The sequence below is a fragment of the Physella acuta genome, unplaced genomic scaffold (assembly GCF_028476545.2).
Source record: "Physella acuta isolate Inbredline_101_S28 unplaced genomic scaffold, ASM2847654v3 ptg000792l, whole genome shotgun sequence".
In the NCBI taxonomy this organism is placed as follows: Eukaryota; Metazoa; Mollusca; class Gastropoda; family Physidae; genus Physella; species Physella acuta.
The window spans coordinates 424,556-446,912 of NW_026732310.1; the positions used below are offsets into that span (position 1 = coordinate 424,556).

General features: G+C 39.1%; 1 protein-coding gene across 5 annotated transcripts in view; it reads right to left on the reverse strand.

The window, feature by feature from the left end:
• Positions 1-3,231: 3,231 nt before the first annotated feature.
• LOC131950962 (teneurin-m) overlaps positions 3,232-22,357 on the reverse strand; it is an 86,078-nt gene continuing 66,952 nt past the window's right edge. For 4 of the 5 annotated variants that reach the window (XM_059313195.1, XM_059313194.1, XM_059313197.1 and 1 more), the window contains 17 exons: positions 21,642-21,788; positions 20,226-20,433; positions 19,671-19,790; positions 19,154-19,439; positions 16,342-16,609; positions 16,071-16,211; positions 14,924-15,176; positions 14,286-14,521; positions 13,352-13,509; positions 12,875-13,243; positions 11,796-12,498; positions 9,195-9,514; positions 6,921-7,229; positions 6,427-6,633; positions 4,904-6,308; positions 4,596-4,789; positions 3,232-3,897 (listed from right to left, as the gene is read on the reverse strand). In XM_059313195.1, coding sequence (XP_059169178.1) covers positions 3,232-3,897; positions 4,596-4,789; positions 4,904-6,308; positions 6,427-6,633; positions 6,921-7,229; positions 9,195-9,514; positions 11,796-12,498; positions 12,875-13,243; positions 13,352-13,509; positions 14,286-14,521; positions 14,924-15,176; positions 16,071-16,211; positions 16,342-16,609; positions 19,154-19,439; positions 19,671-19,790; positions 20,226-20,433; positions 21,642-21,788 — 5,990 coding nt within the window. The remainder of the gene's footprint in view (positions 3,898-4,595; positions 4,790-4,903; positions 6,309-6,426; positions 6,634-6,920; positions 7,230-9,194; positions 9,515-11,795; positions 12,499-12,874; positions 13,244-13,351; positions 13,510-14,285; positions 14,522-14,923; positions 15,177-16,070; positions 16,212-16,341; positions 16,610-19,153; positions 19,440-19,670; positions 19,791-20,225; positions 20,434-21,641; positions 21,789-22,357) is intronic. The other variant, XM_059313196.1, reaches the window with a different exon arrangement.

Consider the following 22,357-nt stretch of genomic DNA (forward strand, 5'->3'; position numbering starts at 1 on the left):
TATTACACAGACTTCATGGCTACCCTAGCACTTTGAATACACTTCTAATTTATAATACTGATTTCAAGGATTCAAATCATTTTAAGAATGCAATGAATTATATTTGATTGAACTGAAGAGCTGACTGCTTGACACATTCATCTAAATATTTTCAATGAGATTTACATTGTCAAAAATTACAGTTATTAATGAAAACTTCACAGAAACAGCATTACATCAAATTGTTCAAACATACAAAAAAATATGGTTTGTGATTAGCGTGTTGAATAATCATATATTGACCTGAAAATTAAAAAGGTAGTCATGAAATCCTGACAATGCTCTGGAGAACACAGGAATATGCCATAATATTTACATGTGATCATTGTACACAAATAGCATGGGCACATCTTTGTCACATTGAATCCACTAATTACAAGTTTTTAGTCTGTGTGTCTATATACACACACACACACACACACACATATATATATATATATATATATATATATATATATATATATATATATATATATATATGTATGTATGTATAAGTAGCACACACATCACTAATCCACAAAATTTCACATGTATACTATTTAGAATATGTAAAGACCACTTCAAAATTTAACAAACAGAAGTTCTCCACTAAAAGCTATCAACTGTGTGGACTCAAGGTGTTTTAAAAGTCTTTGATATTTTTTCTAAGTTTTTAGTTCTTTCATCAATTAAAGTGTTGGGGGTAGAGTAGTCCTATGATTAAAGCTCAGAATATTAGTAGACAATCACATGACACTGAGCTAACATCATGTAGTAGGCCAATGATTATGCAGATTTTTAAAAACTAATATTGAATAGAGAGAAAAGCTTTTATGTCTACTTTAGCAGCAATAGAAAGTTAACTGAGAAGTTTTGAAATAGCTTTAAAAATCAAATTGTTAAGCACAAGTTGAATAAAGCTACACTAGTGTTGTTAGTATGTAAATGCATTATGCATTAGTCATAGAATCAAATTAGATTTATCGTTTGGAGTAAAAAAATCTGTCAAATATTTGACAGTTTCAATCATTCAAAAGTGAAGATTTTACTTGCAAGATTCTCATGTTCTTATCATGCTTTTATGTACATAAAGAATATTTCATGTTTATTTTTTTCTATTATTAAATGATGCTTACCATAAATAAAAGTCAAGATAAATTAACAGAGTATTTAGATATGATGTATAACACATTTACAAAAAATACAAAAATAGGAAGTAACGGGTACTAAAACATGAATAAAAAAATTATGTATAAATGATATGGAAGTATAAAGAAATTGTGACCTTAAAAAGTCATCTTTGTCTTCTGCTTGCACACTTGGCTCATGCATAGTAAACAATTTCTTCACGCCATGAATGTCCCTTCTAGTAAACAATTTTTTCACGACATAAATGTCTCCTCTAGTAAACAATTATCACACAAGATTGTACTAGTCATAAAATAAACTGTCAAATCTATAAGAACAGCTGCTTGCCATGTTCGGAAAGTATTTCCCTGTCTTCCAATTTGACACAAATAAATCAAACTAGATGGTAATGGTCAATCCCTATGTGATAGATATTGTTAGATCAACTCCAATTGTATGAGCGTACTAGAGGAATTGACATTGTGGGTGTACACCGCACCTAACAGCCAGGTCAGCCAAACGTATGTCGTATGGAACATATAGTCTGAGGCACACATACAATACATGAGGGGAAAGTTAACTTAGGAGAATGTAATCATCTGATATGTTAAACATACAAAGAATAGTGAAGGAGTCATCCGTACTTCAACATAGAACTGATGGCATAGAGTGTAACCAAGGCTTAGGAATTGCCCTGACCAATCAGATACAGTAATGCATATGGATTTAGCAAGAAGAAATAATTGCAGTGAATATTGCATGTAATTATGACCAGGTATAATGTAAAAATTTTGTATATTGCACAGTCAAAAAAAAAACCTAAACTTGTTTGGTTTTAAAACTGAATAGATGGTTACAGTACATTAAAAACTTGTATGAAACATTAATTATACACCAGCCCTGAAAAAACACTGGAGTTGTTACATAAAAAAACACAGTGAACCTGTAACCTTGTTACACAGTACACTTGCAACAGATTGAAAACTTGAGTTTCATCAATTCTAGTGCTGTCACCACCTGTACCACTAGATGTCACCACCTGTATCTGCTTGTCACCACATCTGCTAATGTCAAATGAATGTCCTTTTGAACATCACTATACACCACCTGTATGTACTGATGTGATATGTACCTGTTGACAGCACCTGTATCAAGTGATGTCACCACCTGCACCAAGTGATGTCACCACCTGCACCAAGTGATGTCACCACCTGCACCAAGTGATGTCACCACCTGCACCAAGTGATGTCACCACCTGCACCAAGTGATGTCACCACCTGCACCAAGTGATGTCACCACCTGCACCAAGTGATGTCACCACCTGCACCAAGTGATGTCACCACCTGCACCAAGTGATGTCACCACCTGCACCAAGTGATGTCACCACCTGCACCAAGTGATGTCACCACCTGCACCAAGTGATGTCACCACCTGCACCAAGTGATGTCACCACCTGCACCAAGTGATGTCACCACCTGCACCAAGTGATGTCACCACCTGCACCAAGTGATGTCACCACCTGCACCAAGTGATGTCACCACCTGCACCAAGTGATGTCACCACCTGTAGCAAGTGATGTCACCACCTGTACCAGATGGTGTCACCACCACTTAGTACAATTTGACCCACCTAAACTGAGAGATAAATGTACAATCTCTGCCAGTGGATTTCTAACACTTATTATGAATAAGTTAATATTTGTTGACAAGGATTTCATTGGTGTGCTGGCTACCATAAAACCATCACTGGTCAGTTTGGTCAGTCCTACTACAATTGGGACAAGAGAACATGTTCACTTGAAGAGAAACATGTCCTACCTACCCATTGTAACTCACTCCACAGTAAATGTTTGTGTCCAAATAAAACGCAACAAATCTTGTTCTACTTAAAAAAAAACTCAGTAAAATAGTCAGACAAGGTTCAATGAATTGAGTTCATGAGGTCACCTTAGGTGAAGCTTTTCATCCAACAGTGGTTCCAAGATGGCTTGCATGGTCCTGAAGTAATATGACAACATAATAAATGACAACCTTTGTCTGAGTATTAGCATTAAGTGTGGAGAATTCATGAGTTGTAAGGTGGTGGTCAAGGTACTTCAGCCACAAACCTGATATTGTTACAGTCGTCTGAGAGTTCAGGGTACTGGTCAGGCTGATGGTTGTAGTCAGGTACGTAACCCATGACCGAGCCAACAGAGAGGATCTGGCGCAGCTCAGACTCTGACCAGTGGTACATGGAGGGCAGGTTGTGCTGCAGGAGGAAGCGCTCCCTGGACCAGGCGTGGTTGACCGCCCTGTCTTTAGCCTGCTTCAATATCCTCCTCATCTCTCTGTCCACTGTGGTGCCGTAGCGCACGTTGAGGACGGTGTGGTTGCCGTGGATCTTAATGTCAACCTCCTTGGGTGCAGGGCTGTACAGGTGTAGGGGTGGGTTGTGGTGGACTGAGACGTTGATGCCAGATTCGTACGTGATCAGTTCGCTGTGGATGCCCAGCTCTCTCAGGTCCTCAGTGGCTTGTTGGATGCTGGGCTTGACGAAGTAGTGACAGTCTCTGCCATTGATGGTGAAGTGGATGGGTAAAATCTGGGAGGAATTCAGCAGCACAGTGGCCAGTTTCTTGGGCCACAACTGGGCAGCATCCATAACATTGACAACAGTTCTACCATCAAAGTCTGATATGGTGACACCGTGACCGAATATAAAATCTAGGGGAGCTGGGGTTTCTGGCTTGAGATATTGGAGGGGCGTCACCTGTAATAGGAGAACAGGGGAAATAGAATCTCTAGGTCTGGTTTCATGTTTGCTGACTTCATAATTATAGATAACACACTCTGGTCATTTTTTAAATCTAATATATTTAAGGCGTTTAACTATTTAGCTGTGTAATTTGTAATAGTAAAATATGTATATGTCAAGTCTTCAAAAAAATGATCTACATAACTATGTGTATGATGTTAATAGGCCAGTATAAAAAGAGCTGATAACTTAGATCTTGGGACTGTGGCTTTATGTGTATGTTATTAGCTATTGTTTATACCTTTGATCTTGGGACTGTGGCTGTATGTTGTTAGCTATTGTTTATACCTTAGATCTTGGGACTGTGGCTGTATGTGTATGTTGTTAGCTATTGTTTATACCTTAGATCTTGGGACTGTGGCTGTATGTTGTTAGCTATAGTTTATACCTTAGATCTTGGGACTGTGGCTGTATGTGTATGTTGTTAGCTATTGTTTATACCTTAGATCTTGGGACTGTGGCTGTATGTTGTTAGCTATAGTTTATACCTTAGATCTTGGGACTGTGGCTGTATGTATATGTTGTTAGCTAGAGTTTATACCTTAGATCTTAGGACTGTGGCTGTATGTATATGTTGTAAGCTATTGTTTATAACTTAGATCTTGGGACTGTAGCTGTATGTGTATGTGTATGTTGTTAGCTATAGTTTATACCTTAGATCTTGGGACTGTGGAGATGGACAGCAAGTTGTGCATGTCTCTCCTAAATGTGCACTCAAAAGCTGAGGATGCAGGAAGCAGCTGCATGTTTTGGTCATCAGGTCCTGGCTTTAGCTGACCTGTGTACGACACATCTGGTGCCATAGATTTGATGTCATAGCCTAGGGCATTCAGCCAATCAGAGAGGTCTGAAAATACCCCAGAAAAACTTTAATTATAATAACATATGAAAGTTGCTAGCATGGTTAAGTTCTGCAAATATTAACAACATAGTAAGAAAAATGTAAAATGTTATGACATACCCATACGAGGATAGCGTTCATTTTGAAGGTGTCCATTGACCAAATATCTATGGACATACAAGTTCAAAATCTCCGGATCCTCTGCCACAGTGTCAAGTTTCTTGAAGACCTGTGGGTAGTCTGGGGACATGTATCTCCCAGTCTGGGCGTCATAGACTCGGCTGGGGAAGTGTACAAGCTGGGCTATAGAGTTGTACAGGCCTCCTTGGAAACCAAACACCAGCTCAAAATCTGGGTTAGAATCTGATTCCTTGATGCCTAGGGGACTGTAGGTGACAGATTTGATGGTGTTGCCCTCCTTATCAAAGACTACCAGAGGGCTCTTGTTGGGGTCCACCACGATGAAGTAGAGTCGGCCTGCACGCTGGAGTGCAACCAGAGTGCCATCAGTGTCACGGAAATACTGAGTTAGCACTCCGGTCGTGTGGTTGTAGGTGTGGGTGATGGTGTTGGATGCCCTGGTGTCCCCGTAGTACAGCTGCAACATGTGGCCGTAGCGATCTCTCTGGACAGCTAGCCGGCCCAGTGCATCGTAGAAGAAAGAAAACTTGAAGGAGCCATGCTGTGTGACAGACACCAGCTGACCATCAGAGTTGAAGCTGACGTGGTCCAGTCCTCTCTGGGCCATGAAGCCATCACTGTCAAACTTGTACCCCAGGGATCCCATAGAAATGAGCTTGTCCCCCACATCAAACTCCATGTGATGGGTCTTACCCTGGGAGGTTATCTTCTTCAGGTTACCATCAGCATCGTAGCCCAAATCCCAAGTATTTTTCCCCTGCATCAGAACATCAGTCACATGACTATCCACGTCATAGATGTACTCTGTGGTCAGCTCTTTAGCGTCGTCCAGCTTCCTCTTCCACTGGTGCACCCGGCCTATCTTGTCGTAATTAATCTGCATCTCAAACTTCATGTCGCCAGAGAACTTCATCTTGTAGTCCACCAGCCTGCCATAGCTGTCAAACTCTCTGGTCAGGGACATGGGGGAGAGAGACAAGACTTGCTTGGCCTCATTCAGCCACTCAACACTGATGCCAGCTATGGAGGACAGCTTGCCGTTGTCGTTGTTAAAGGACTGGTTGGAGGCCAGGCTAATGTTGTTGGTCAGTGTGAAAAAAGTTTCCGTCTGCCTGAAGTGGTTGTCATAGGAGAACCTGATGGTTGCCCCAACCAGGCTGGCGTCTTGTGGGAAGGTGACGGAGACGTCGTGGACCAGGGAGCTGAGGTAGCCAAAGGTCACCTTGTTGGAGTAGCCCCTGGCCACTAGGGAGACCTGGGAGAGCTGCAGGACAGCGGGGTGGTAGGTGTACTCTATCAGGGTCTGGTCAAACATGGTCAGAGATCTCTGGCTCATGCTGTTGTACCGGTACACCACACGCCTCTCTTCACTGGGGTAAATTTTCTGATGACAGACATTGGCTAGTTTAGTATAAAACAGCAACCAATTTGATTCTATAATCTTCACATTGTATTAAGTTAGAGACAAGCTGTATAGACCTGCAGGTCAACAAGATTCTCACCTGGATCAGTTTCCCCATAGCATCATAGTCCTCTATGTAGGGATGAGAGAAGCCTGGAGCTGTGTACAGGTAGCGCTTCATACCCAGGGTCAGCAAGGTGCGGAAGTGGTGGTGTCCAAGAACAGGTGATATGACGGACTTAAGGTTCCCTTGCTTGTCATGTTTGAACAGGTACTGTTTGCCACTCGGTAGGAAGACGTCAGTAGGCTGGGGACAGGTAGAGTAGGTACAAGTGTGGGGTTAGGCTAATGACAGGTAGAAGTGTGGGGTTAGGCTAATGACAGGTAGAAGTGTGGGGTTAGGCTAATGACAGGTACAAGTGTGGGGTTAGGCTAATGACAGGTACAAGTGTGGGGTTAGGCTAATGACAGGTACAAGTGTGGGGTTAGGCTAATGACAGGTAGAAGTGTGGGGTTAGGCTAATGACAGGTAGAGTAAGTAAATCAATATGTAAACATAACTTTGGTGCTATACAATGTGTATAAAGGACCAACCTTGTTTGAGCTGTTTCTATAAAAGTAACGGAACTGTTTTCCCCCAGGCTTTAAGGTCCTCTGTGTGATGAGCCCTGGACTAATGTACTCCCTCTGTTCTATCAGTTCTCCATACTGCCACTCAACTATGTCACCGTGGGCGTTGTATGTGACATTCATGGCGTGGTGGGAGGATGCTGGGATAAACTGTACGGGCAGACCAGCAGAGTTGTACGCTACAGTGATGATGTCCCTTAGACTCTTGTCCAGCACAGTCTCTGTGTGTGTGCGCCGGTCATACTCAACGGTCAGAAGGCTCTCCCCATTTATCTAGAGGCAACATTTTTATTCAGTTACAGTAGCAGATATACATGTTTAATTCTATGATGAGTCTCTTATCTAGAGTCAACATTTCATTCAGTTACAGGAGCAGATATGAACATTTACTTCTATGACGAGTCTCCTGTGTAGAGTCTACAGTTTATTTTTAAACTTGTTTAAAGGTTGGATGACAATTGGCATTTTTTTCTTAAGACAGAAGTAGCAAATTGAATTAAAGAAAAAGTAGAGATGAGAAAGACATTTGACCATGGCATATCATTAGCATGTATTTTTTATAATGGTAATCAGGAGCAGTAATAAATGCTGCAACTCAAACACATATAAGTATACTGAAGTTATTTCCCCCCTTTTGCCTTATGTGGTTTAAGTACACTAATTGTTCCAGGCTGAATGAACCATTATAAGAAAGTAAAATGCACATAATAAGTTCATGCCCAAACTTATAACTGAAAATACTTTGAAGAGTAATTTCATGCCATGAATCATCAAATGTAACTTAAACTATAGATGGAAATCTTAGAACGAATGATTAAAATGTTCTGTTTTTTTTACAAATACAATCTTCATCACTTGGTGTGTTACTATAACTGTGTTGATGGCTGCTTTTTCAAGTCTTTATATTTTAGTGTTTAAAAACATTAATTAAGGGAATAGTTTTGAAACTCAGGTATTTTTGTGTGGTTAATGATGCAGAATTTAGTTTCCCAGGTAAAATTTAATAAAGGGAACAATAAATTTAGGGTGAGTGAAAAAGCGACGTTCTACTATAAACTGGTTATTTTTAAACAAGTAAACTAAACAGTTAAAGTGTTTTATTTTCTATAAAAAGCAATAGTTTATTTTTACATACATTCAAAGGGAGTCCATAATTTGTTTAAAAACTATTAATGGGTGGTGAGTATTTATGCAAATTACTACTTAAAAAATAAATTTAGAAGTAAGTAAACAATGGCAAAAAAAAAATAATTAAAAATAAGAAAGTGAAAAATATATTTTAGTTTCTCCATGCTGTATTGGATTCATACACTGCTTGTATCAGTAGATGCAAGACTAACTATGAAGGCTATTTTTGATGTATTTTCCCAGCTTTTTTTTGTACTCTTTTTACCTTTAGATTTCAATAAAAAATAATTGAATTTACTAAGATATTTAGAGATTTAAAAAAGTCTTTCTCCTGTTAAACAGTCCATAATACTTTACACAGTAATGATATTTAAGTTTGAATAATTTCACAGAGTAATTATTTTAATTTTTTTTGTTGTTGTTATCAATGTATTAAAATGCTAAGCCATTGATTTATTATCCAATATAGACCCTTTTGAAATTAAATAATTTTTACAGTGAATTTAAAAACCATTAACTGAACCAGAATGAAGTTTAATGCCAAGATAATTTTTTTATTTTAAAACTGACTTTGTTTGAAGTTGATTAACTAACTAACACTGTTTAGTTTCAACAACCTAGCAGAAAATTAATGACTTTAAGTACATTTTTTAAACATTTTTTTTTTCACTTTTAATGAAAATTAGTTTTCTTAAAAACTTAGACGCAACTTTTTCTAACCCCCCAAGTAGCAGGTAAAATCTTTATGTGCTGTTAATTCAGTCTTCTAAAACTAAACAATTCTCTATACACAGTGCTTGTACATTAAAAATGTTATATTCAGTTTGTAAATTTTGGTTTCCAGTAATGTTTCATGCAGCTTCAACCATGGCTGGTATATGTTTTACTTTATAAATTTTACTGAAGCAGTAGTTCATAAGCTTTGTTGGTTTGATAACATTGAATAGAAAACTTTTTCAAAGATTTACTTTAAAAAAAAACTGTTGAAACAAAATATCAGCCAGTAAAAAAACCAAACAGCCTGATGATTAGCTTTAAGATTAGAGTGAGAGAGACGGCTGCTTGGTTTTAGATTAAGAGTTAAATGAAACAGACTGGGATGAGACATACCATCAGGGCCTTGTCTCTGCCCTCTCCTCCTAGAGAATCATGCACAACATGCTGCCGAGCCAGGTCCCCTACCCGACTACGTAGACCAAGTTTCTCTATCACCCTGGAGGATCTGACACGGCCCCCACGCCGAAGGTAAAACCTCCACTCCAGGCGGTGGACAGAGGAGCCAGGGACAATAATTTTACGCTTGTAATGCATGCGGTTCTCATTCTCCATGATGGGGTGGCTTCCTGTTTCTAAGGAAACAGTCAGGTTGCTAGGAAACAGCACAATCACAGCTCCATCTGGTAAGTAGGTCACCTTAGTCTGAGTTGAACCTGAGTGAATAAAAAAACAACTTTCAAGAATCAACTAAATGTAATAAAATAAAAGAACACATGTAGCTATTGGGCCATGATTACATTATTAGAATGTGTCGCCTCTAGAGAATCAATGTTTATTTACAGTTGTTCTTTAGTATGACTATAAATTTGACTGTTATTAATAAGAGTACCAAGAAATAAGTGAATTAAAATGATGACATGCAGTATGTTATTCCTACAAGCAGAGCCACCAGAAGTATTCTAGACACCAAGACTACACATTAGAGATGCTACAGAAGGTTAGAATACACAGAATACAGAAGCACCTCTCCATAGCTAACTGTTGCAATCTTGATCATATTAAATCTTACAGCTCTATAGGCATTTTGAACATTCTTATAGCATGCATGTATTAGGCACAATTTATATTTATGTAGAAGTGTTTAACAGTTTACCAACAGAAAATCCACTATGAGCTAACAATTAAAAAATTAACTTTTGTTATGTTAACTTCACACAGTACATATGCATATGGGTTAGAAGTGTATAAAAGCAATCTATAAGGATGTTAATATACTCTCAGTATGATGCAGTTATTTATAAACGATGCACATTAAGCTCTCATTTTAACTCCACACGATCATGTTATAGTAATAGACACAAACCAAAAATGTTATTGGGGACTGTGACTATCAAATAGACCAAATAGAGAACAAGAGGATGTTTTTGTACATCTATCTTCTTATCATTAAAGCTATTTTAAAATCATTGGCTTGACTGTGATGAAATATTGACAATTTTTACTTAAACCTTGTGTTCAAAACTAGACCTTATACTGTTGTTGTTTGTCTAAATTCTTTTGGAAGTAAAAAAATAGAATGCACAAAAAATATCATTACAATCTACATGGGTTTTAATTTATATTCATCTAATTTATGAAAAGTACCTACACTTTTGAAATTTATCTACTGATCGTAATTATGTTTCATAAATCAATATTTAAGTTATAAAAAGAGATCCAATATTTAGTTTCAATTAAAATGTGTTTGTTAGTTTCTATCTACTGAAACAACAGCATGAATGTATTTAAAATCTATGTTAGGTTCATATGGTGTGTAAAATACTTAGTTTCTATCAACCATCAGTTGGTATGCAGTTACTTTAACATCTATAAACTCCATGTTATGTTAATATTTTATGTCAAATATCTAGCTATTAATTATCAATCCTACTTTAATGATATCTGTCAACTCCATGTTATGTTAATATTTTGTGTCAAATATCTAGCTTCTATTAATTATCTATCCTACATTAATGACATCTATCAACTCCATGTTATGTTATATTTTGTGTCAAGACTACATCAGTCATCAAATGTTATGCATGACTCCAGCTAATTAGACAGTAAACATTGATGATGTTTTATGTCCACGTTAACATCTTACATGCAGATGAGATCTAATTTTAAACAACTACACGAGCCATACAATCTTCAAGTCTAAAGACCTTCAATATTTAAATACTGATAGCAACATTTATGAAAAAAAACAATGAACAGCTGTAATGAAATGTATCTACACATTACTGAACAGATCAAACTTTTTAGTTTTCTAAAAGAATCCCTTCAAATGCTACCTAGTTATTAATGGTACTGTCATAAATCTTATCTAGGATAAGTATAACTTGGATAACTATAACTTTCATAACAACTGCTTGTCACATGACCAAATATTTGTTGTTTGATACAACAAATAACTTTCTACAACATTGGTAGTAGAAGATCTATACTTCATACAGCCATAATTAAATTTTAATATGCTTCATTTAACTTACAGGTATCTATTTAAGGTAAGGGTAGATTCACATTCAGGTTTGCTAAAAGTTACTTTCATTATTTTAAAATTAGTACGCTAGTCTTTGTACCCAAGCTTACTATGGTGAAGTGTTCAATTTGGTTTATAAAATAATCATAATGGGATGATTTTGCAAATAAAAATTGAAGCTGAATTATGTTAAAATAAGTTTGGCTAATGTGATTGCTGAGGATAAGCAAGTTCTAAAGGGTGACTGTAAAGAAGAAATGAGGGCACAAATTTTAAAAATATAAATCTAAAAGAGCACAAATCTATTAGGAAAATGTCTTCAATATTTTGCCCAATGACTTTCAAATTATTCATTGATTTTTATATAGTTTTAAAATTTATTAGAAGATGTTTTAGATTTCTATTTGTATTGATTTGTGCTCATAAGGAAAGGAGAAAAAGAGTGTAAAAAGGTGGCTTAGCAAGCAACTTGCCATGCATAACTGACTGCACGCTCCCATAGGTAGCCATGGCGCTCACATGGCGCGTACCCGTAGCCACATGGACAATGGAACCTGTGGTGTTAATATCAGTGGTCAGTGTGGTGATCTGGCCAGTGGGTTGCCTGACAGTGAGCAGCCGTCCTGTGTCGTCGTAGTGAAAGAAAAAAGTCTGGCCGTCACTGTCTTGTTTAGACTCCAGGAGACCAGTGTGGACCGTGTAGGTGAAGGTGGAGGTCAAGTTGTTGGAGGCCTTGTACTTGTGCAGCCTGTGTCTGTTGTCCATGGACAGGGTACACTTTTGGCCAGAGGGCAGGATCAGCTCGGACGCATGCGACTCCCCCGTCCTGTTGATGATGATTTTGTTCTGGGCTGCATCAATAACATTGACCAGCTTGCCGTACGAGGACAGAACATTGTACGTGAAGTTGTAGATGTACTGTCCAGTGTGTATGTTGATGGTCTGCTGGTGCTGGCCATTCTTGTTGAAGATGTACAGCTCCTGGGTCTCAGGGGCCAGAACCTCGTAGATGCTGTTGTGTAGGATGGGCAGCTCTGAGACCACAGAGAACACCCGCAGGTTCCCCATGTCAGCCAGGTGTAGAACACCATCAGGTGTGACAGTCACAGAGGTCGGGTCACTAAACAAGGCCTGGGCTGCCAACGTTTCTCTTGGGTTGAAGCAGGCACATTTCTCCTGCAGACACAAGGTAATGCTTTAATTTGTGCTTTAGTTAATGCTTTGTTTTAATTTGTGCTCTGTTTTAATTTGTGCTGTTTTAATTTATGCTTTGTTTTAATTTGTGTCTTGTTTTAATTTGAGCATTATTTTAATTGAAATAAAACTTTTTAAAAAGGACGGCACCTCAATAAAAAATTAAATATTCTCAAAAAACTTCAGAAAAATAAATGGTGATTCTTTCAAGGTATTTAAATTTTGTTTATGAATTTAAATATTTACCAATTGTATTGGCCTACTTGTGACTAATCCAAAAATAAATAATTAAAAAAATAAGGTTTTCACCAGCTTTTACAACAAAAGAGTAGGAAGTACTTGAGAAGAAAGTACAAACCTGTCTGCAGTCACATTTACTTTTAGCCCCAGCAAAGTGATGTATTCTACCATCTGTACTGACCACCCGCACTCTGTTGATGTGGTGGGTATCACTTTCTACTATATACAGGTCACCATGGGGTCCAAAGGTGATACTCTTTGGTGAGACTAGGGTCACGTGGTCAGCCACATTGGAGGCCTGCTCATCATCTGTCAAAACTCCGAGTGGCAAGAAGGAAGAGTGGCGTGGTGGACAATAAATGGGGCGTCCAGCTACGGTGACCAGTTTAAAGTCACTGGTCAGTTTGAGAACAATGGAATGGTCGAGGATGTGGAGGGAGTCATCCAAAGGGTTAATGCTCAAAGATGTCGGCCATTTTAGTGACACCTGCAAACAACAAGATATGTTTGTCATCAATGTAGATAAAAGACCTAGTAATGAACTAAACAAATGGAGATATTATTTCTACACATCTAATGTATGTTGGCTATTTACCCTTTCAGCAGAAAGAATGTCATCACATGGCATTGGTGTCCATTCTCTAGGCTGAGTCTGTGTACCAATCAATGTTCCAATGGAGCCATCGGGAGTTATTTTCCTGATGTTGGGACCATCTGCTACATAGATGATACCATCCTTGCTAATGGCAATACCTAGGGAATAAGGAAGAAAAAGAACATCAGCAACAGCAAGAAATTGGAATTTAATGGTTAGATGATCTCAGACAAATATCTCAAGGGCAAAATATAGTAAAGTACTGAACTTAATATAACACCTTTATCTAAGCCTGACATTGACCTATGACCCCAACAAAAGTTCTACCTTTATCTAAGCCTGACATTGACCTATGACCCCAACAAAAGTTCTACCTTTATCTAAGACTGACATTGACCTATGACCCCAACAAAAGTTCTACCTTTAGGGTATCTAAGCCTGGCATTGACCTATGACCCCAACAAAAGTTCTACCTTTAGGGTATCTAAGCCTGGCATTGACCTATGACCCCAACAAAAGTTCTACCTTTAGGGTATCTAAGCCTGACATTGACCTATGACCCCAACAAAAGTTCTACCTTTAGGGTATCTAAGCCTGGCATTGACCTATGACCCCAACAAAAGTTCTACCTTTAGGGTATCTAAGCCTGGCATTGACCTATGACCCCAACAAAAGTTCTACCTTTAGGGTATCTAAGCCTGACATTGACCTATGACCCCAACAAAAGGTCTACCTTTAGGGTATCTAAGCCTGGCATTGACCTATGACCCCAACAAAAGTTCTACCTTTAGGGTATCTAAGCCTGACATTGACCTATGACCTCAACAAAAGTTCTACCTTTAGGGTATCTAAGTCTGACATTGACCCCAACAAAAGTTCTACCTTTAGGGTATCTAAGTCTGACATTGACCTATGACCCCAACAAAAGTTCTACCTTTAGGGTATCTAAGTCTGGCATTGACTGCAGGTCCACCATCACCACAGAGGTCAGTCTCCCCTGGGGTACACTCCTCCCCATTGCCAGCGACCACCTCCGAATTATCAGCCAGGTCTGGCACAGGTCCCATGGTTCTCACACGGATGATCTTGTGGCTCATGAAGTCAGATATGTACAGCCTGCCATCCACTGGGCTTACTGTCATGTAGAACTTGTAGGGTGTTACCATCGTGCTGGGGGGACAAGGTTTTCATTGTCAATGAGTTTAAAAAAATAATTCAAATACTACTGGTAGACATCCTCTGTGTATCTGATTATTTGTTTTGTATTTTTGACTTATGTAAAAGGTCTGATAGATACATTTTTTATGTTCCTTGGCCACTGTACCATAAAACTGGTAAATTTAAATACGAAAAGTGGTGTTTTTTTAATGCTAGTGTTTTTTAATGCTATGGTTTTGTAGATTTGTGGCCAACTATAATAAATTTGTGCACAATTCTTTTAGGAGGATAAAAAAAAGTTGATATTTGTTTTAGGTGTATAATAAATTAGTGTTCTTTGTTTAGTGTATATAATAATAAAGTTTGTGCTATTGTAGGTGTGTAATAAAGTATTTAGTGGTTGTTAAGACCAACCTGATCTCTAGAATGTTGGCAATCTCTTCCCTCAGTGGTGAGAGTTTCCTGATGAAGTTGTAGTCCCCCACATACAGACTGCCATCTAGACCTGAGGCCAGTGCTACTGGACTCAGCAGGCTGTTGTCCATAGCTTTCCCATTACAAGCATCACAGGTCAGCTTTCTTCTCTGTCCACTACCCAGTATGTTAATGATCTTCTTGGGTTTTTCTTTCAGGTATATATTAGTGCCGTCTCCTTTGTGCAGGATGCCTGGAGGTGAAGTAATGGGATTTATGTTAGGTTTTTTTTAAAATTTAGGTATAGACTTTGGCCTTCTCACAATAATAAAAAGATAAAAAGATAAGTAAAAATTCTGGGCAATTGTTTAATAAATTTTTTAGTTAGAGAGTATTACCATTTCACAAAACAAGGTAATTAAAAAGTCTAGTGACAATTTTAGCACAATTTCCTTATGTTATCTAAAAGAAGCTCTGTTGTAGCGTAAATCAAGAGCAGGGTTAGTAAAACCATTGGTTAGTTATTAAAACATTTTTTATTAATTTTTTTTTCAGTATTTTACATGTTTTATTTACAATAGAGTTACCTGACTAAAAACCATTGCACGCCTAGCTACCGAACGTGATGTCGCAGCCATTGAACGTGATGGCGCAGCTATTGAACGTGATGACGTGTGTGGTGTGGTTGGATAAAAATGCCTACTAATTCGGTCCAAATTTTAATTAATTCAAAAATTTTTTTGTGACCGAACGAAAGGATATTTTTGAAAACTTTCTTCGGCAATATCGTTCTAAATTATGGCAGGAATCGATTGGTACATGTTTCAAGTCGCTAAGTGGTCTGGTTGCCGAGATATGGGCCAAAAACTGCATTTTTTCGAGTTTTTTTGGCTTTTCTGGGAAATCCATGAAAGAAACCCGGAATTTTTTTGGCCTATGTTCATCCTCGTAACTTGCTTAACATAATTGCTTTTAGAACTAGTCCTCGATATTGCTTCGTTGAGGAGGAGATACGACTTAAAGCTGCGGACACACATTCATCCATACATCCAGAAATGACGGGTTAATAAACGCAATTCTCCAGAATGGAAATTGCACTAAAAAGTAAATAGGAGTTGAGGGCAAAAAGCCTAAAATAAAATGTTACCTTCTTGATAGTTGTAGGTGTGGTGTATGTCCAGGTTCCATCCACCTATATGTGAGGCTGTCATGTCATATCCATTCAGAGTGGCACTACGAGTTTCCCAGTAGATGTGGTCACAGCTCAGGTACTGATAGCCCACGTACACTAAAGTTTGAAAAAGGATGAAATACAGAAATATGTTGCTTTTCTAATAGTTAAAAAATAATGTCTATATTTCAGCAATAAACATAGTCAGAGAATGTTAGCAGAAAATTGTTGTACAAGTGTGACCAACCTCTGGCTGTAACAATGCCATAGACCTTCTGTTTATAAGCATTGAGCCTGTCCCAGGCAAAGGTGTACTTGAGGTTAGGGTCAGCCTCAAATATTTTCTTGAACTCCACACCTTGTACGGACACACGGAGGTGGACCATGGACAAGGTGTGGGGGATGTTGCTGGGGGTCATCTGGATCATGATCAGGGACATGTAGCCAGAGGATTCAGAGCTGTGATACACCAGGTGCACATCTGTACCTGGGATGTTCTGACTTTCCTGAAGCACCTGAATACAAAGGGTATTAGTTGTAATTAAACAAAATTGGATGGGAGCTATGAGAAACTATGTTGTCATTACATCAGTTACATTTTTAATGATATTGAAATATTTCATTTGTACTTTAATGAGTGCATCCATATGTTATTTTATAACTGCTATCTTTTTAACACAAAATGAATTTATGCCTCAGTATGATGGTGCTAAAGTACTAACCTGTGACTCAGGTATAATGGTGCTAAAGTACTGACCTGTGACTCAGGTATAATGGTGCTAAAGTACTGACCTGTGACTCAGGTATAATGGTGCTAAAGTACTAACCTGTGACATGCATGATGGTGCTAAAGTACTAACCTGTGATAGGTACGATGGAGCTAAAGTACTGACCTGTGGCAGGTATGATGGTGCTAAAGTACTAACCTGAGACTCAAGTATGATGGAGCTAAAGTACTAACCTGTGACTCAGGTATGATGGTACTAACCTGTGACTCAGGTATGATGGTACTAAAGTACTGACCTGTGGCAGGTATGATGGAGCTAAAGTACTGACCTGTGACTCAGGTATGATGGTACTAACCTGTGACTCAGGTATGATGGTGCTAACCTGTGACAGGTATGATGGTACTAACCTGTGACTCAGGTATGATGGTGCTAAAGTACTGACCTGTGGCAGGTATGATGGAGCTAAAGTACTGACCTGTGACTCAGGTATGATGGTACTAACGTGTGACTCAGGTATGATGGTGCTAGCCTGTGACAGGTATGATGGTGCTAACCTGTGACAGGTATGATGGTACTAACCTGTGACTCAGGTATGATGGTGCTAAAGTACTGACCTGTGGCAGGTATGATGGAGCTAAAGTACTGACCTGTGACTCAGGTATGATGGTACTAACCTGTGACTCAGGTATGATGGTGCTAAGTACTGCCTGTGACTCAGGTATGATGGTGCTAACCTGTGACAGGTATGATGGTACTAACCTGTGACTCAGGTATGATGGAGCTAAAGTACTGACCTGTGGCAGGTATGATGGAGCTAAAGTACTTACCTGTGACAGGTATGATGGAGCTAACGTGTGACTCAGGTATGATGGTGCTAACCTGTGACAGGTATGATGGTACTTACCTGTGACTCAGGTATGATGGTGCTAACCTGTGACAGGTATGATGGTGCTAACCTGTGACAGGTATGATGGTACTTACCTGTGACTCAGGTATGATGGTACTGACCTGTGACTCAGGTATGATGGTACTGACCTGTGACTCAGGTATGATGGTACTGACCTGTGACTCAGGTATGATGGTACTAACCTGTGACTCAGGTATGATGGTGCTAATTACTGACCTGTGACTCAGGTATGATGGTACTGACCTGTGACTCAGGTATGATGGTGCTAATTACTGACCTGTGACTCAGGTATGATGGTGCTAATTACTGACCTGTGACTCAGGTATGATGGTGCTGACCTGTGACTCAGGTATGATGGTACTGACCTGTGACTCAGGTATGATGGTACTGACCTGTGACTCAGGTATGATGGTACTGACCTGTGACTCAGGTATGATGGTACTAACCTGTGACTCAGGTATGATGGTGCTAATTACTGACCTGTGACTCAGGTATGATGGTGCTAATTACTGACCTGTGACTCAGGTATGATGGTACTTACCTGTGACTCAGGCATGATGGTGCTAATTACTGACCTGTGACTCAGGTATGATGGTGCTAATTACTGACCTGTGACTCAGGTATGATGATACTAACCTGTGACTCAGGTATGATGGTACTGACCTGTGACTCAGGTATGATGGTACTGACTTGTGACTCAGGTATGATGGTACTAACCTGTGACTCAGGTATGATGGTACTGACTTGTGACTCAGGTATGATGGTACTAACCTGTGACTCAGGTATGATGGTGCTAAAGTACTAACCTGTGACTCAGGTATGATGGTGCTAAAGTACTGACCTGTGACTCAGGTGTGATGGTACTGACCTGTGACAGGTATGATGGTACTGACCTGTGACTCAGGTATGATGGTGCTAAAGTACTGACCTGTGACTCAGGTGTGATGGTACTGACCTGTGACAGGTATGATGGTACCGACCTGTGACTCAGGTATGATGGTACTAACCTGTGACTCAGGTGTGATGGTACTGACCTATGACAGGTATGATGGTACTGACCTGTGACTCAGGTATGATGGTACTAACCTGTGACTCAGGTATGATGGTGCTAACCTGTGACTCAGGTATGATGGTACTGACCTGTGACTCAGGTATGATGGTGCTAACCTGTGACTCAGGTATGATGGTACTGACCTGTGACTCAGGTATGATGGTACTAAGTACTAACCTGTGACTCAGGTATGATGATACTAACCTGTGACTCAGGTATGATGGTACTGACCTGTGACTCAGGTATGATGATACTAACCTGTGACTCAGGTATGATGGTACTAACCTGTGACTCAGGTGTGATGGTACTGACTTGTGACTCAGGTATGATGGAGCTAAGTACTAACCTGTGACTCAGGTATGATGGTACTAACCTGTGACTCAGGTATGATGGTACTCCTCTCTGGACAAGCTCCCAGCTGCGTGTGTTGCCAGGTACTGAGCACAACAGGACGCAGCAGGTAGTGGTCGTGGTTGTTCTCCATGTTGGAGCAGGTGGTGCCAGCCTTCATGTTGGCCCTGCTCTCAATGTTCATGACAATAGAGTCCATGGTGATGATTTGGTTCCATGGTACCAGGACGCTGGCCATTTGTGTGATGAAAGGATCTCTGACAAACTCCAGGGTAACAGACCCTCCACCATTCACAAGAATGTCAAACCTGAAACAAACATAATTATTTTATTACACTTCTACCACAGGAAACTTAAGGCTAGGTGAGAAACATTAGGACTATCACCAAATATTTTACATATGAATCAAGAAAAGATCAAGAGATGGTGAAATTAACCCACTGAATATATTTGTTCACTTATTTTCAACTACATGTGTGTGTGGGTGTCGTGTGTGATAAATTCAGATTTGACATAAGGGTTGGAATAAAACAACTCACTGTCCTTCTTCTCTAGTGAGAGTGAAGCCATACAAGGGCTGTGTGACCACGCCTACCCTTACACCAATCAGTGGGGTGCCATCTGGGGTTTGGACACGACCTCGAATTACTGACACTTGGCTGAAATAAATAACATCAGTAGTTTAACTGACACTTGGCTGAAATAAATAACATTAGTAGTTTAACTGACACTTGGCTGAAATAAATTACATTAGTAGTTTAACTGACACTTGGCTGAAATAAATAACATTAGTAGTTTAACTGACACTTGGCTGAAATAAATAACATTAGTAGTTTAACTGACACTTGGCTGAAATAAATAACATGGGTAGTTTAACTGACACTTGGCTGAAATAAATAACACTAGTAGTTTAACTGACACTTGGCTGAAATAAATAACACTAGTAGTTTAACTGACACTTGGCTGAAATAAATAACATCAGTAGTTTAACTGATACTTCACTGAGAAAGGTAATTTGGTATTTAAGTAATGTTTTCACTGAAGTAGTTTTAATTATCCAACTTTTTAGAAAGAAAAATGAACAAGTCTGCTACCTTTCATTGAAAGAATTCCGTGGTGCGTCCATCTGTACACTGTTCTCCTCTATCAGAAATCTCATCTTGTCCAGGAAGGAAGCTGTGGGAGCTGGAGCGTTGTTACGTAACAGGATCTCTTTAGGGTCAGGTGAGGCCTGGCAGTACTGGCTCTTGACACAGGCTTCAAATGAGCAGCAGTCAGGGTCAAGGCAGTCCACTAAACCATCTGAAATGTATGCAGGCAAGTTAAAGCAGTCCACTAAACCATCTGAAATGTATGCAGGCAAGTTAAAGCAGTCCACTAAACCATTGAAATGTATGCAAGTTAAAGCAGTCCACTAAACCATCTGAAATGTATGCAAGTTAAAACAGTCCACTAAACCATCTGAAATGTATGCAGGCAAGTTAAAACAGTCCACTAAACCATCTGAAATGTATGCAGGCAAGTTAAAGCAGTCCACTAAACCATCTGAAATGTATGCAGGCAAGTTAAAACAGTCCACTAAACCATCTGAAATGTATGCAGGCAAGTTAAAGCAGTCCACTAAACCATCTGAAATGTATGCAGGCAAGTTAAAACAGTCCACTAAACCATCTGAAATGTATGCAGGCAAGTTAAAGCAGTCCACTAAACCATCTGAAATGTATGCAGGCAAGTTAAAGCAGTCCACTAAACCATTGAAATGTATGCAAGTTAAAGCAGTCCACTAAACCATCTGAAATGTATGCAGGTTAAACAGTCCACTAAACCATCTGAAATGTATGCAGGCAAGTTAAAACAGTCCACTAAACCATCTGAAATGTATGCAGGCAAGTTAAAGCAGTCCACTAAACCATCTGAAATGTATGCAGGCAAGTTAAAACAGTCAGGGTCCAAGCAGTCCACTAAACCATCTGAAATGTATGCAGGCAAGTTAAATTGTCTCTTGATAGAGCTTAGCACTGGTTGTCATTCAAATCAACCTCAGTCATTATCTGTTTCCCTACAGCTTTTGAGCCAAGCACAACTCAAGAGGATGTTAAATCCAACTGTTCTCCATCTCTTGTTGTCAGCAATAAGACCCATTAGCTACTATTTGTACCTAAGCGAACCAGTAAGGAACAGGATGGATGGTGGAAAGTCTCAATTTTGGATCCCAGGTTCAAGTCTGAAAGACTTCCATGAATTCAGCCAAATTTGATGGGTACCTGACTCAGGGAAACAAACCCTTTGGGCACAGCGCAGACTACACTATCCCTCATATGCCAAGGTCATTGAAACAGATAAACTTGACTTCATTTGCCCCATGTGTCTTGGGCACAGAACAGAAAACTATGATGAAAGTGCACCACACCAACTGGTTTGGATCTAGTTAAGTGTGGTCAGACAAGCTATGCCTCTGTCCTGGCAACAACTCATGAAGTAAAGACTATCTTCTGTAGCACACTACTCACCATGATCATTATCCACCCTATCCGAACAAGAAGTTTCTTTAGCCAAGTTACAATCCTCTCCCTTCCATCCATCTTTACATTCACACCTCCAGCCTTCTTTGTATCTCCTGCAGTGTCCATGTCCATAGCAGTCACCAGGGCAGCCATCTGGGGAGGGACATGCTTTTATACAAGCTGTCTTATGACTGTAGTTAAGGTCAACAGTCAAAGTAACATTAACATTCATAGGGTTCAGGTAGTATATAAGTTAAGGTTATATTGAAGTTCAAGTCAACTGTCAAAGTAACTTTAATATTCATAGGAGGTAGTTCAGGTTGTTATGGTTGCATTAAAGTTTAAGTCAACTGTCAAATAAATCCAACATTCAAAGGGGGTAGTTCAGGTTGTTATGGTTGCATTGAAGTTTAAGTCAACTGTCAAATAAATCAAATATTCATAGGAGGCAGTTCAGGTTTGTATAACAAACTTACACACTAACAGTCAAGCTACTATGATAGATCTATAGTGCAGTTAACACAGTCCTATGCACCCAACATTTTTCTTATGAGGTATTCTCTAATGTGCTGAAAGTGACTTAAGTGGATTTATTTATGTGCAGTAAGAGAAGTCTTGCTGGTAATATGATTTTAAATATACTGGCATAAGCAGGAAATACATTTTAATTCTGTTTTTCTTGTTGTACTATCACTAGTAATTTTTTTCACTAGAAAATTAAT